The sequence below is a fragment of the Phalacrocorax carbo genome, chromosome 2 (genome assembly GCF_963921805.1).
Source record: "Phalacrocorax carbo chromosome 2, bPhaCar2.1, whole genome shotgun sequence".
Lineage (NCBI taxonomy): Eukaryota > Metazoa > Chordata > Aves > Suliformes > Phalacrocoracidae > Phalacrocorax > Phalacrocorax carbo.
In genome coordinates, this window is record NC_087514.1 from 82,207,314 (window position 1) to 82,223,455 (window position 16,142).

The 16,142-nt window shown below is 47.1% G+C and overlaps 1 protein-coding gene across 1 annotated transcript in view; it reads right to left on the bottom strand.

Moving 5' to 3' along the window:
* Positions 1–15,762, bottom strand: part of ANKH (ANKH inorganic pyrophosphate transport regulator) — a 103,697-nt gene extending 87,935 nt beyond the window's left edge. Inside the window, exon 1 of the mRNA XM_064443402.1 lies at positions 15,017–15,762. Coding sequence (XP_064299472.1) covers positions 15,017–15,112 — 96 coding nt within the window. The 5' untranslated portion in view covers positions 15,113–15,762. The remainder of the gene's footprint in view (positions 1–15,016) is intronic.
* Positions 15,763–16,142: the final 380 nt, after the last annotated feature.

The following is a 16,142-nucleotide window of genomic DNA, read 5'->3' on the forward strand; positions in this document are numbered from 1 at the left end:
GTTTGTTTTGCCCAACCTTTTGAACAAGCTTGAATTGACCTGCCTTAAGTATGCATGGCCAGAACTGTGCAAAGTATTCCAGGTGAAATCTCACTTGAGGCATGTATTATCTCTACTGGGAGACAGGTCATCAGATAAATTCTCCAAGTTCGTCAATCTTCTCATCTTTACCTCATCCTCATGTATTTCATATTCTTTTTTTCCCCAGAGAACAAGAGCCCTTTGTGGAAATCCTTCAGGCAGCTTGCAGTGCCTAGGTAGGACAACACCCATTTGTATTCATTAGGAGACAGCCTTGCTTTGGTAAACTTAGGGATTTGCAGTCTGAACTCTTGAGAGCTACTGAAGCTGTTATTTCACTAACTTGTTTATTCCAAACTCTTTCTCCTAGTTGCATGTTTTGATTCTTTCCATTATACCAGTTGGCTTGTTGCTTCCTTACTCTCTTCCACTCTTCTGCTTTATTTTTTTCATCATCATCAACCTCTGTAAGGTGGGGAGATTTTCGAAAAGTCTTAAGATCAGCATCGGCTCAGCACAAGTTTAATTTAGAACGTGTGATGGGTCTGACTCACACAGTGCTATTCATGCCATCCATCCCTGATTTGGAACAAGCCTAGTAGTTTAGTTATGACCTGAAAATGTCTGAAGCTAAATTATACATAGCATTTAAAAACATTTATAATGTTAAGAATGGTTATAAATACCTCCAAAGTCCCTCAAGTGATGCACAGATTCACAATGGCTACATTTCGGTCTGAAGCCTACGCTGAACACCTACTTCACAACACCTGAACTGCTCCACATAATGCATTCATGCCCATGTAAAGTGACTGAGCTTGACATGCTTCTCCCAAGTTTCCTCAAAGGACTGCCTTTGAAAGAATACACCAAAAAGCAGAAGTACTCTCTGATCCAAGAGAGGCTTTGCTGAGATTAGATTCTCTCAGCAGTCCCAACATCTTTATCTCTGACCTTGCAGGTAAGAAAACATCACTGGTCAGCTACAGCAACGAGCCTTCTGTGGCAGGATGAACAGGCATGTTAGGAATGCAGGCAATGTTATTCTTGTCTGCGATCCAGAAATTGGCTTTAAGACTTAGTGAGAGAATAATCACCCTGACCTTCGTTTGCAACATCTTAAAATGAGCCACCAGTGAGGACAGCAGGCATTTACCATGTGCCATCAGACACCAATACGCAGGAAGAAAAATTTCACTGCTTCTCTTCCACAGCATAATCATGAGCAGAAATTCAAAACAAGCCACTGGAGTGAGGATGATAGGGAGCCACAGGTCATCTGCAGCGGCAGAGCAGTCACAGCACATCTCGCCAGCACTGTGACAGGCCTGCTCCTAGAGAAAAAGTATGTGAACCAGACTGACCCAGAGCTGGCCCTGACACAGTGGAAGGTGAAAGGAGGAGTACAAACAGCTGGGCAGCTCATTCCCTGGTACTGCAACTGCATGTCTGCAGGAACACGAAGAGGAGAGCATGGACCCTTTGCTAGCTAGAAAAAGTTTTGCAGCTTTACAAAGCTCACATTCTTCACTTGAAGCCTGGCTGCCTCATATGAGATAAATACCTGTGCATGAGCTTAACTCAGGCCTAAATTTAAAGCCCACAAACATGAAAAATATTTCAAGTTAAGCAATTCTCTCGCAAGAGAGGAATCTGCTGGAGGTGGGCGGTGGGAACCTTGCTGTCATGATTACGGCGTGCTGCTTGCCTGCAAACGGCAACGGGATGTGCTCTGGAGGCAGCCCCTGGACAGACACAGAAAAGGAAAAGTAGACAGGACAGAGGGGAAGCAGATATCTGAAGGTTACAGACTACTCCAGAGAAAAAACAGAGCAGCAAATGGGTGGCAGGATAACAAGGAGGATGCAAGGAGGAGGGTCAGGAGCTGTCCAGGGCCACAAACCACAGCAGCGCACTGGAGGCCCCAACCCAGGCCTGAAACCAAGAAATCCCCAGTTTTAAGTAACAACGTATAAACAAAGAGCCAAAAAAGGTGAGACTGATGATGTCCAATCCTTTTGGGTTTGGCTTGGGAGGCTGCAGACACCAGACTGTTGGTTACGGTGCTGCACCAGTGCGCTGCCACGCAGGGGTTCAGTGGAAGGGAAAATAAAGAGGATTGAATTGTGAGCAGATCCTTATTTTTATATCCTGTTTCTCTCTTTCTCAATGGGGTGTTTTCTTTCTTTCACAAAGGAATCACAAAACAAAGGGATATACACAGAAGATTTGAGGTTATAGAATCTTATCTGGCCAAAACAGAAAGAAGAAAAGTGTAGAGGCATTTGATGCTAAATGTCATGAGACTATAGAGGCTCTATTCTTTACGGAGAGCAAATGAGAGATCCTCATGCTTACAGCTGCCTTTGAAACCAACTCCCAGAAGTTGCAATAATAACCTCTTGCAAAACAGCTACTAATCCTTTTTTGTAACCGTTCCAAGCTGTCTGTGCATCCCTCATCCCTACACCATGTCAACAGCAAAGTGAAACCGCTTAGGGTCCCTAATGCTATATGCATGTTAAGAGTAGAAAATAAATAAGTCAAATACCCGTTGCTCTCCCAACCGTAGACATAACCACGTCCCTGTCCGGCCAATTTGCTTATTTCTTGCCACAGCACTCCATACTCAGTGTTCTCAAGAGACAAGGCAAACTCATCTAGAAATCACCGTATTCATATCTAATGGTTTCAGGTGCTGCTACTATTCTTATCTGCTCTTCAAAAAAGGTCAAGGATATTAGTGAGTCACTTTTGTTCCTCCATTTATTTCTACAGTTCAGCACAGGTTATCCTTTATCACCAGCTGGACAAGTATTGCTTTAACATTCTTCTCAGTGCTGGTCATACAGAACCTGATTGCCTTTTCGTTAAGCTAAATTTACACTGGCATGCCTCCTTTGTCTACTTTAGACTTCCAGTGGGACGAGGGAGGACAAAATATCTAGTTCATTATTCAGCAAGATTTCAGTGTTGAAATTACAGCCCCACAGCCGCTTCATCTGTAAGCATCTCAGCCTCTCCAGTGCGGTGAAAAGCTTTCCTGACCCGAGACAGGCATTTGCTGGATGTTGGGACTTCTGGGATGAGCTGGTACTTCCGAAGCCAAAATTGTCAGGCTTTTTCCTTGCAGGCGGCTTCCCCCTTGATCTAAACCTCTCTCTCTTACTACCCATTTCCCCTTTCAAATCAGTAGATAAACACAGAATAACAACAGGCTCCACATCTGCAGATTACTGCAAGCACGACCAAACCCTTGGAGCTCAAGTCACAAATATGCAACTTAACATGAGGTTTCCTTGACGAAGTCCCGAGGCAATGATTGTGCCTTTGCTAGCTATTTTCTCCTTAGTGATGCAACCACCCACAATGCGGTAGGAGCTTGCAGCTGACAAAAAAGGCATGCCGTGATTTGGAAAAGCTAGCCCACAACTATACAAGCCTTTTCCAGACAGCGATACAAAGCTCACCAACAGGTCAAGCCTACAATAAGAAAATGTCAAGCAGGCAACCTGCTGTGATTTCTCATAAATTTATTAAAGAGAGAAACATTGGCCTCTGCACAGTATTAGCAGAAAAAACCCACAGTACTTATATATTAGATCCAGAAGGCATTGCTGGAGAAAGCTCTTCTCAAGACTATTACAATGCTGGAGCATGTCCTAACCGGTAGACCGTTGACTGCATCTCAGAAAGCTCATATAAGAACAAGACGGTGAATGCTGAAAGGTCGTCATGCTTTCATGCTTTGAAATAGAAAGCTCTGAAGCAAAATGACTGCCCACAAGTATATAAAGACCAGTGGTGCAGTAATCAGGAGTGCTCTCAAGGTCGTATTTTGAAAAGATGAGATCCATGTACAAAAATCATTGATTCAAAAATAAATTAGCATTTGCACATGCAACCACCATAACAGCATGTCACCGGAGACAGCTCAAACTATAAGGGACACATCAGGTGCACGTGCAATTACTTAAGTAGTCCCAGGCACAGCTCTTGTCCTTATTTCCTTAACCGTTTTGCCTTGTGTATACGCCAGTAAGTAATCAAGACAGTACTTTAGCACTACTCGGTGTATAATTCTCCTACAAAGGCAGACTCCTGCTCACAACACACTATGTACATGTGCATGTGTATGTGTGCACCTTTTGTATTAGAGAAGTACTTGAAAATTGTATTTACCTGTGGCAAACAGAAAGCTTTCTGTGGATGACTATCTTCGGCGTCTTAAGGATCTGAAAAATGTTTTGCAGTTTAGACTTCCTTTCTCTTTTAAAGCCAATGCTTAAGATTGCAAAATCGTTATGCCCCCACATAAACACAGGGGAAGCTGACAATGCTGTCATACTAAATTTGGAGCTCCACATTACCAGTTGTTTTGTGCTACTGAAGTGCAGACAAAAATGACCACAGATGTCCCTCTGACTGTACAAAACCAAGGACAACTGGGGTTATTTTGATGGGCTTCAAAAAACTATGAGCAAGAGAGGGCAAAAATTAAAATGTAATTGAGAGGATGATACAGATACTCAGATTGGAAGATTTATTCCCCATTGCCTGAGAGGCAGCCCATAGGCTGTGCAAATGGGGGAAACCAGCTGCCCTTCCAAGCACGTCGCCTGGCACGTTCACTGGGGATTGCAAATAATCCTAGTGTTCAGAGTCATCTCCAAAATGCTACAGCTGGGGGGAAGTGAGATGAACTGATGGAGTAAGTTACAAAAACTAGTAACAGGACGAGGGTGAAATGGACAGGCACCCTGGTAGCAATTAGGGTGAGGAGCTGCTCGGCAGGCTCCTGCCTGGTGACGAAGATACATGGATGTCTGCATAACTAAACCCCTCCGGCACCCATGGGATAACCAAGCAAAACAAAGGATCTGCAGAACACAACTGTAAAGACAGTAAGGGTGCACGGCTGGGTGTGCACTTTATGGCACTGCAGGACCTGAAATGCTCCCTGAGCTTGCTGGGTCTTGTCTCACAGCAGCTATCCCTTTAAGCCTTTTAAAAAACTCAGCAAGCCTCCAGTTTAAAAGCAGAGTTAAGATCCCCCTTACTTCCATGCGGAGGACATCTCAACACTCCACTTCTCTCATACTGGAAAGGTCCTCATATTTCGATAAGCTCATATCATTTGGGCTTTTCCTGCTCAGCTCTGCTGGGGAGACCACAGCCTACGCTTCTAAAATGAACAAGACAGGTTTCACAGTCAATACTTTTTATTAGTTAGGTAACTCTGGTTTCTCTTCCTAGCAAGTGCTCTCTGTACACTGAACCTGGTAGGTGTCATGTGGAAAACAGATGGCTATAAGACAACTGTTTAATACTAGCAATTCTGCACCTCTTGCGTTTTTTTATATTTTACATTAGTTCATACAATTTAATTGGAAGAGGCCATGCTAACAGCCCATAACTATATTACCCTTCGAGACTGCACTGTTTTTGAGGAGTACAGAGTTCCCAAGCTGCTTGTCTGCCTCACCAGAAGATATGGACTTCAGGTCTGACCCACCACGTACAGCACCCTACACTGATCACAACACACTCTGCTTTTGGTGACTCACTGAATTTGAGCCTACGAAAAGTGCCACCACCACCTAACGCCATCCAAAGCACAGCACTCTTCATGCCAACACATTTTAGAAGGAAGTAATGTATGAGAGGGAACAATTCCTGCTTTTTACTTGGAAAATCATCCGAAAACCTTTCCAGTATAAATTGTGTTTAACCACCCCAATCTCTCTCATTGCTCCTGGCCACGTTCTCCTCCACGGCAGTGACCTAGCTAACATTGTTTCCTCTCCTTCACAACAACACTCCAGTTCATATAGCTGCAGACAGTTATCAAATTCCGTTTTTTGTTCAAGGTATAAACGCTTCATTTCTAAAATCTTTCCTCTTACGTAACTGACTTTTTTTCCCCTCTCACCAGAACCGAAAATGTGGAGTGTCTTCCTGGCCAGTAATGCTGCTATTTGTTTTGTTCTCAAATGGGCTAAACGCTTTTTAATTGGTAAGACGCTGACAGAGGAAGTGGTAACGAAGGACTTGTGCAAGAGCGTGTCTCTCATCTGCAGGACGGCAGATTTGAGATCAAAGGCTGCCAAGTTCTTGGAGCACCGTTGATATGCTGCAGCAAGGAAGGTCTTCGCAGCAAGGAGGGAGCTGGTGGAGGTGGATCGCAGCTGGCCACGGCTGCAGGAGCAGCAGCTGCTGCTCACTGACAGAGAGGTTATATGAGTAAGATATAGGTCACCGATATGCAGCAGAATGAGAGAGGGGTAACACAGTGTGAGCAGGAAGCGCAGAGGGAAAAGGGTCTAATAATAGCTATATATAAATCCTGCACTTTTAGGGAAGTAAATGTCAAATACCGTCATTAAAAAAAAACACAGCAAGAACAGTGGGTGCAGTGTGGTTGCACCCCTTATACCTACACACATTGACCATCTGGCTCAATGAAGGAAAACACCAGTCCCAGCTGGCACGTGTCAACTCTTTCTTCGGCCAGAGTAGGTCAAAGCCATGCAGCCAAAATGATCTAAAGCCAGCACACAAAAGCTCAGGTATGGCCTGCATCTGACTTCATTCACTAATTTAAGGACAAAGCAGAGGTAAGAAGCCAAGAAGACTGACTGTCTGCTTGCCAGAAGTCTTTCATACGTATTTGTCAGCAAACGTACTAGCATGTGCTTTGGTACGGTGAGCTTTCAGCCCCACAGAACCCTGTACCTTAGGGAATATTTACATGGAGTTGGAGAGAGGGAACAAACAATAAATGTAAACACAGATAGGCTCTTCAGCTTGTATGGATGTCAATTTTTTCTGCATTTCCCCTGGAAAATTTTCCGGGCTCTGAAAATTGAAAAAGATTGGAAACTATCGCCTTAGCGATCCGACAGCAATGCAAAAAAGCTATGGGAAGCAAATCATTTGAAAGTAAGTTGCATCTTGCAGATAATTCACTTCCCATGCTAAAAGCTGAACTCTTGCTGGACCACTACATCAGTAAAGCAAGCCGAGCATGGTGGGCAACAATGACTACCCTTTCTTCAACAGTAACTCTCCTGCCACATCAGAAACAGTGAATTTTTTGCATCATCTTGGGGAAAATAATTAAATTGGCACTTGAGATTTCATGTCATTGTAGCACTTATTTTTTAACAAACTGCTCTTAACTCACCAGTACTTTTCCTTTGTCCTTTTCTAGAATGCTCTTGAAAAGAGTATGGAAGTCACGCAGGCACTTTATTCTGCACTACATCAGAAAGGAACTATTCAAGAAAAACTGCACATGCAGACAAACTCTAAAGCAGGGTAGCAAAGTTCTGCAGAAAATCTGAAAGAGAAGCAATAATTCCACAGAGGAAAGAGAAGTTGGAGAACTGCAGAGCTTTGCAGTTTCAGGCACTGAAGTTCATGGGTCATTTAGGCCTCTTGTTCTTACAGTGGTTCTTTTTTAATTCTCTGGCTAATGGTTATCTGAAAAGGCAGCGGCAGTGTCTAAAACCATAGCTACAGCAATATCATGTCAGTAGAAAATCAAGCAAGCAGAAGGAAGCATAATCTGGTGATGTAATTGCATGCTAACACTCCCGTTTCCCTCTCCCCCAAAATCCACAGGTTTCCAAGTACAAATAGGATGAGGTACCAACAGCTAGTTACAAGCTACAATAGCTTGTTAAAATCTAAGGTCATTACAAATTTTCCGTAATTTTTTTTTAAAGAAACACATGTTCTGATATGCCATTTAAACTGGAAGTGAGCTCAGCAGTAATCTATATGTTATTTAAAAACATTGCAGATTTCTGAGAGTAGCTACAAAGCAAAATCTGTTTGGAATTGCTCAGTTTTATGCACGGAGGTTTCTGCATGAGCTGGCAGATATATTTAAATTTTCTATTTATACAGCAACTTACATCCATGTTTTACAAACATGAAGGAATAAACTTTGTAACTGCCTTGTGAAACACATCACTATTTTAGAACTGACAAAATCCACACAACGAGAGAGATAAATGTCTTGTCTAGGATCAAGATAGGAAGTCAATTAATAGCTAGAATCTTGATATAAAAAGACACATCTTCAAACAGTCATTAGGATCGGTCATGTCATATAAGCCTTTGTATACAACCAAGTTCTCCATGCAGCACCAAAATAAGTGAGGATTAACAAGAAATCAGTTCAGACCAAATCAAATACAAAGAGAAATCAGGTTTCCTGGTTTCATGAAAATGCAACCAACAGAAGGAAAACCCCTGAAACAAACCAAATGGTCAGTTCAGCTCAGACCCCAAAGTTTTACTCTGCAAGTTTCTCTCCAGGACACAGAATACAGTGGTTCAAACCCCTTTCAAAATTCCAGGTTTGAACCCATGTTTTAAAATTAATCTAGGGGTATTTTCATCTGTCCTTCCTGATGCTGTCTTAGTCTACTAGATTTCCACTGGCACAGGGAGAAGAACCCCATACCATTGTGTCCGAAATAAGTACCAGAAGTACTTGGCTACCACGTGACCCTTTTGCAGTGAATATCCAGTGATATTATGACTGGAGTACCTCCAGAGAGAGCCCTCCACCATAGACACAGGGACTCAGGACTGCTCAGCGAAGTGGTAAATAAAACCTGGTCTCCCACCATATCGGTTACTCTTCTGGTAGGGAGAATTGCTTCTACCCCAGAGGCGGAAAAGTTCTTTTTTCTAACAATCTGCTGGACAAATATCACCTGAACTCACAGTTCTGAGATGAATTAAACCACTTCATAAAAAAAACATGGGGGGTAGGAGGCAATGGGAGTGGGAAGCAGGGAACTGGAGGAGTTTGTGAAGGAAGGAGAGGGTTGGATGAGAACAGTGGAGGTACTGACAAATGAGGCATAGCATAGATCCTAGCTGTAGATGATATATTTTACATTATGGCAACATGGAGCACTGCCGGGGATGGACTCCTAATTTCATAGGTTCATTCTCATAATTTCTAGCGTCATCTGAAATCTTCAGTAGTGATAGCCCCACAGCTCTTCATAACCTGTTTATTTTGTACCTTATGTGCTATAAAATGCAAAAATATATTGGTTTAGCTGCTGGGGGTATGTGTCTTTGTTACCTTTAAGAACATTAACACAGTGCTGAGACTTGGCTTTTATCTGCAAATGTTTTATGAGATCTTTGACTGCTTCCCAGATCTCAGCATGCATTACTAGCTGTGAAACTCCAGCAAATGCTCTGCATGCCTGGTGAATGTAATGCCTGGTATCTAATGCCCACTGCAACTAACGTAGACATATAAGCCTAACTGATCACTTCTGCAGTCTCAAGAATTGTTTGTGTAGTCCTTAGCACTGGCTTGAAACGCCCCAGTGCTTGGCAGGCGACTATGCAGGAGTTAAGGCTCAGGCTGTCATGCAAAAGGAAGTAAAGCTGCATTCCTCAGAAGAAGGAGGTCTCTAGAGTCAGTAGTGAGGTACAAATCCTGAAAACTACTACTTTGGGTGTATACAGTTCGGTTTTCAATCCTTCGTATTAGGTCTCATTTGGATTTTCTCACTCCGAACAGGGAAGTTAGATGTATTTCACTGATATTGCCTAGCCGCTTCCCTGACTATTTGGTTTGTGAATCCTGCAGGAGAAATTAATTCCTTCAAAATATTACCACTGAAACTCAAAAAACCCCAAAAACCCTTGATAGCATACTCTGTAGATGTTTGCTTCTTTAACACAATTTCAACTAAATTTAATTTAAAATGCTGTATAGTTCACATTACTTGAAAACAAATAGGGCACTTCCATCAGTGTACCATACTAATAATGAGGTTGTGTAATAACATACAGTCATGGTCTGCACTAATTATAAGGCCTTGCTAGTTTTCTTGTATATATGGTACAAAAGTCCTACATGATTTAAACAAATCCCTGACCTCTCGCTAAAGCAATAACAGGAGTACTTTGCACTCGTACAAGTACCTTTCATCTCGGAGCGCTTCTGACACATGAATTTTCATTATATCCCTGTGACACACAGGTAGGCGTCTAGGCACACTTCAAAGGCAAGGGAACTGTGCCATGGAAAGGTTACGCAACTTGGCCCAAATCCCCAGGGAACAGCTGGGAATGTGAACTCTCCCATTGCTTGTTCTGAACGTCCAGACAATAACACTTACCCCAAAAATCAGCTTCATAAAGCATTAATCAAAATGTTTAACCCCCTACTAAGTCTGCAAATGGCATGGACAGACGATAAGCTCACTAATTCTTTTTGATACGTTATTCATGACTTGTTCTCCTTTTCTGGCAATGCTTTTTTTTTTTTAAAGAAAGGAAAGAAAAAAAAACCTAACCAAAACCAAAATTCAAATACAGGAAGAAACCAGTTTGTTTTTCAAGCAATTATTGCAAAATAATTTGGAATCCAAAACATTTAGCACTTGCTTTACGGCTCGCCTGTTTGACCCCAACCACTACACTGTGCGCAATGTATGGCAATACCTCTGCAGGACCGGAGCACCCGAGTGACCCCAGGAGAAATGGGCAGCAGGGCTCTGCCTCCTCCGTTTTAGTTTCCAGGGACCTGCAAGCCACTGAACAACATTATGCCTGCACACCTAGCAGTTATGTTGGCAAATAAAACTGCCCAACCAACAACCAGTGACAGCAATTGAAACTAATGATTCAGGGGCTGGCCACATGATAGCTAGAAAGGGGAAAAAAAAACCACCCTAGTCTTCCCTTTGATAATTAAGGGACTACAGCGGACAGGCCCTGAGTTCAAACTGTTGCTCTCTCCCTGGCCCTTGCCACCCAGCAGAGAGAGTAACCAGCCACATTTGCAAGTTGTATTTAACGCTGCCTGGAGCTGATTCGGCACTTCTGAGAGAGTTAGTGAACTAACGCACACCTCAGTCTTCCCCCCCTTTATAATAATGCTAATGCAAAGATGCACGTACATTACCAGTCAGGCCACCACAATACATGTGGAGCAGCTCTGAAACTTGTGTTAAATGGAAAATTGATGTGGGTAGTGACGGATTTCTGAGCGCACGGGGTAACAGTGGTATTATTTGCTGGGTGAGCTGTTTGAGGCTGTGTTGTGCTCCATCACACAGGAGCAGCTTATTTATTTATTTCCAAGCACCTACATCCAGCAACATTTTTGCACAGGAGCCAGGGTTTTTAATGCAAACGCTGCTCTCCAACAGCTGAGTTCTAAATAAAACACTCATTATTGTGAATCTCAGGATACGATGCTGAGGGTTGAATGTTCTCACCAGCAGACTGAAAGGGAGGATCTCTATTCTGGTGGTAAGTGTTAAGCTCTTGGGATGAAAATGCTCCGTTGCATATATTCGTGTGTGCGTGCATATACCTAGAGAAAACGAATGCCCGCGCGCACACACACGCTCTCACACATATTTGTGTGGGGAAGGAACATTCAGCCAAAATATTTGGGACTATTTTCCTGAAGGCCTTACTCTAAGAAGAAAGGTATGTAGTATTTTATTTCATAAAAGCTATGTGGTACTGTAAATAAATTGTAAGGGAAATTGGTTTTTCCAATTCCTGCACAAGGTTGCAGAAGGAAATAACTGAAGTAGGTTAGAAATGGTTTATGTCTCTAATCTTCTGCTAATTTACCCGGTCATGCATCAGGACTATCTTTTTTAGTAGGGGGAAAAAAACAATCAGATATTTGTCTAAGAAGATTTTATGAGGTGAACAGATGAGGTTAGCTCACTAGACTGGAGTAACTCTGTAATATAGCCTTGTCCTAAAGCGTTATTAGATTAGGGTCCAAAGGTCAACATGGGGCTCTTGACGGGCTGTAGTGGTTCTGGAGGTGACTGCAGCAGATGAGCTTGTTAGCTCTTGTGAGCATTGCTCCAGCATTTTTTACATCCTACAAACCAAACAGACTTGCCATAGAAAACATCTCATATGGGGCAAGGGTGACAGTCATAACCTATGTTCTGCAAATATCCTCTAGCCTTACTGTACGTTTCCCTTAAAGTAGCAAGAAATATACAGACAGCCACACACCGAGGATCTGGCAATTTCCCGGCGATGTCTGCTGTTGAATACCAGAAAAGCCCCTCAAGGCAAAAAAAAACCAACAACCAACCCAAAAGTGAGAATCTCTTTGTTTCTCCCTTTTCAACCTCAGGCACTTAATAGTACTAGGTTTTATTTAAAAAGGGCTTTGAACATTCTGCTTCCCAATATCTCCACACTTGAGAGAGCAATGTATGAATGCAGCACATGCAAAGGGTTTATGACTTGTAACATTTCTTAAACACCTCTTCTTCCCTCGTCAGGCAAGGCCCATTCTCTCCCTAATTTTTACAGTCACCTCTCACTTCTGACCTATAGTTCTCCTGTCTCTTTCACAGTATCTTCTAGAGCGGGTAACATCATGCAAATTTTACTTCCCCTATCATTCTTAAAAAACTTTTTTATCTGCAGCATACATTCACAGAAGGAGGTATAGCAGCCTTTTCAGAGCTGTCTGTTAGCACACCCATTCTTCTATGTTGTTTCCATTCAGCCCTGTCATTAAAATTATTACAATTTTGGAAAGCGGAGAGGTGACGGGCTCAGCAAGTCAGTATATTTTCAGCCACACAAGTCTAACAGTAATGTCCTACAAGTGTAAAAAATAACTTCATGTATTGTATACAGGAAAATAAAACCCCCGTCCTTTTGTTTGTATGAGGATCTCTTCAGACCTGGAGTTTCCTGGCCTCAGTTTCCTGACTTCCATGTAGGTAAGTCTCCCACTAGGCTGGTACAAAAAGCACCTTTTGAGCTCCTGCTCCTGAGCTGGGGTTTTCTGCAGGAGTCTCCCTGCTTGCTAGATTTCTCCCTTTTCAATTAAGCACCTCCCCGGGCTGCCATCCGAGACAGAGGATAACCCCAGCTCTCCTGGAGGGCCAATCCTATGACTTGGCTATCAAATAAAACACATTTTCTGAGATATTTTGTCCATAACACTGCCAAAGTTGGTTAGATAAGTGCTTCCATGTATCAGCCACATATTAATATCCCTCCCGCATCACTGGTACCCAGACAGACAGAAGGCCCCTCACTTATAAAATTGTAACCTCTTGCCTGCTTATTTTTAAAATCCTGGTCCCGAGCACACTGAAGTCAAGGCAATGTTCTTTATGGGCTGACATGGATTTTGAATCAAGCTGACCTTGTATGAAGCAAACTGTATACACGCACCTGTCATACTCGGTTTGCTGAGTGAACTGCTTTCAGTTTAACTTAGCTGTACGTTAATAACGTGGCACAGTTATTAGCATTTAAATCACCTCTTCCCTTGTCATTTCTATCTTTCATTTTCCCTTTTTCTCCTTCCTGAGTATGATTTATAGTAGACTGGCTTAGCAGGAAAGTATGTAGTTGTTAGACAAGGATGGAATTGCATTTTTTAGCATCGCGGCTTATTTAAAGGACTAGGAAGCAAAATGCGATTAACACAGCCATGACAAACATATGATTAATGTTAGCTATTTTTTCCCACCGAAATATTTTTCCTTTCACTTTCTTCTTTACAAGTGAGTGAAAGTACCCACTAGTTTTCTGGTATCTTTGCTCAAGGAGCATGCGAGCAAGTGCCTATTCTGCTTAGAAAACAAGAGCTTCTCAGCAAAACCGAGTGACTTAGGACATGGATAAAAGCTATTTGAGATGCAATACTTACTGTGGCTGCCCAGCTTGACACTCGTGAGTAACTATTAGTGTATACTGTCCTACACGACCCACAAAAATGTAATGATAGGCCCTATATCGTGCAGCATGACACAAGACCGGGGCCTCACCTGTCATAAATACCAAAACAAGTGAGAAGAGATTTCCCGGCTCCACAGTGGTGTGGCAAGCAAGCACCCTGCGCACAAAGCTGGGGCAAAGGAGGAGTGGATACGTCAGGCACAAAACGTGTTTTTTAGTGTAAAGGCAGCAAGCAGGGATCAGGAGGACGAAGCCGCCGGGGCGCCTGTAAGGGAGCCTGATGGCAAGTCGGGGGACACCGGGGCGTCTTCTTAGTGCCCAGGAGAGGGGACAGCCTTAGGTCACCAACACCGCTAGGGAGTTTCAGCTGGGCTGCACCGCACAGCTCCGGTCACGGCCGAAGCGCGGTGGCAGCAGCTCCTCCTGCTGCGTCCCGATCTTCCCAGGCTCCTGCCCCGCGCCCATCACCGCGGACTCCCCCCTCACAGAGCACCGGCGGAGGACGGGGGCGCAGCCGGAGGCTCACCTGCACGGAGCCCCGCCGGGCAGCCGCCCCCTCACCGAGGGGATGCGGCGCGGCTCCCCCGCCGGGCTGCCGCCCTCCTCCCGGGATGCCGCGGCGGGGGCTGCCGGCGGCGGGGTGGGGGGGCGCCGCTGCGGCAGGGCGGCGGGGCGGGGAGCCGCGGCCGGCGGGGGCGGGCGGCGGCAGCCCGGCCTCCCTTCCCCGCTCCTCGCTCCGGCCCGCCGGGTCGCCGGGATGAGCCGCCGCCGCCGCCGCCGCCTCCGGGCGTGCTGGCTCCTCCGCCGAGCTGCGCTGCACTGCGCTAGGGGCTGCTGCACCTGAGCAGCCGTGTCAGCGGGGGGAATAAACCCAAACCAACCCCTGGCAAACGCGTTGTGTAATTTCAGATTATATAATCCTAAAATACAAGCGGGGGGCGGCGGGAGGTGTGTGTGTGGGGGGGGAAGAAACACAAAACCTAACCCAAACGGCGCCGTCCTTCCCCGCGCATCCAGCGGGGTGCGGAGCATCCCGTGCTCCCGGGGCACGCACGGCGGCACCGGCCGCCCCAACGCCGCAGGGGCGCCGTCCCCGCCCGCCGCGATGCGCCGGGGGAAGACGGCCCGGCCCGGCCCGGCCCGGCCCGGCAGGGCAGGGCAGGGCCCGCCTCCCCTTCCCTTCCCCGCGGCGGCGCCGAGCCCCGCCGCTACGGCCCTGCGGGGAGGGCGAGGGTCGCCCCCGGGGGAGGCGCTGCCTTACCTGCTCCCCGAAGTCGATGGCGATGTTGGTGATGCCGAGAGGGACCAGGAACCGGATCAGGGGCCAGTAGTTAGTGAGCGCTGGAAATTTCACCATAGTCCCAGCTGCGCGGTGACCCCCGGCGCATCTGCCGCGGCAGGAGACGGCGCGGGAGGGCGGCGGAGGGGAAGGATGAAAGGGCAAAGGAGGAGGGTGCGTGCGTGTCCCTGTGCGTGTGTGCGAGCGGGGGGGCGGGAGGGGGGGATAAGGGCGAGGGAGAGGAGCAGCAGAGCCCCCTAAAAATAAAGCAGCCGGGGGAGCGGGCGGGCGGGCGGGCGGCCGGTCCCTCCCTGCCCGGCGCGGCGCGGCTCGGCCCCGGCGGTGCTGGCTGGGCGGCGGGGCGCGCTGTGCTGCCGCCTTAGCAGGAGACCCGGGAGATCAAGTCCATCCCCGCCGCCCTCCTCCCACACAACAATGATCCGCCGCCGCCGCCGGAAAAAAAAAGAGGAGGGACACCGCCGCCAGCCACTCGTGCGGGCAGCGCTGCCATCCTCGGGGCGCGGGGGCCAGGGGAAGGGCCGGGCCGGGGCCTCCCCCCCGCCTGACGCTCGCCGGCGGCGGGGCGACGGCTGCGGCGCCGCGCAGGGAAACGCCGCCCTCCTCCCCGCCGCCGCGGGGCCGGCGCAGGCCGCGGGGCCGCCGTGCGGGGCCGGCCACCGCCACCACCGCCGGCGGAGGTCCCTGCGCGGCTCGGCGAGGGGCGGCGGTGCGGGGCCAGGCCGCTGGGCGCCGCTCCCCGGCGCGGGCTGCCGGAGCACGTGGGTTTGACACACGCTCGGCACGGCAGAGGGGCCGGAGGCGGCGGCGGCGGCCGCGGCCGGGGGGGAAAGAGCGGCACCGAGCGGCTCCTCCTGAGGCCGGGGCGGCGGGGCCGAGCGAGGGGCAGCGGCCCGGCCGAGGGGCAGCGGCCGGGCCGGGCGCCTCTCCGAACCCCCCGCCCCGCTGGGTGCCGCTGGGGCGCAGTGGGGTCCCGTGTCCCCTGTCCCGTCCCGTGTCACACCCCCCCACACCCCCCACACCCGTCTGTGTAGGTTTGTGGTGTTACCATCACCTCGCCACCTGCAAGGAGGGTTGGCAGATATTTAGG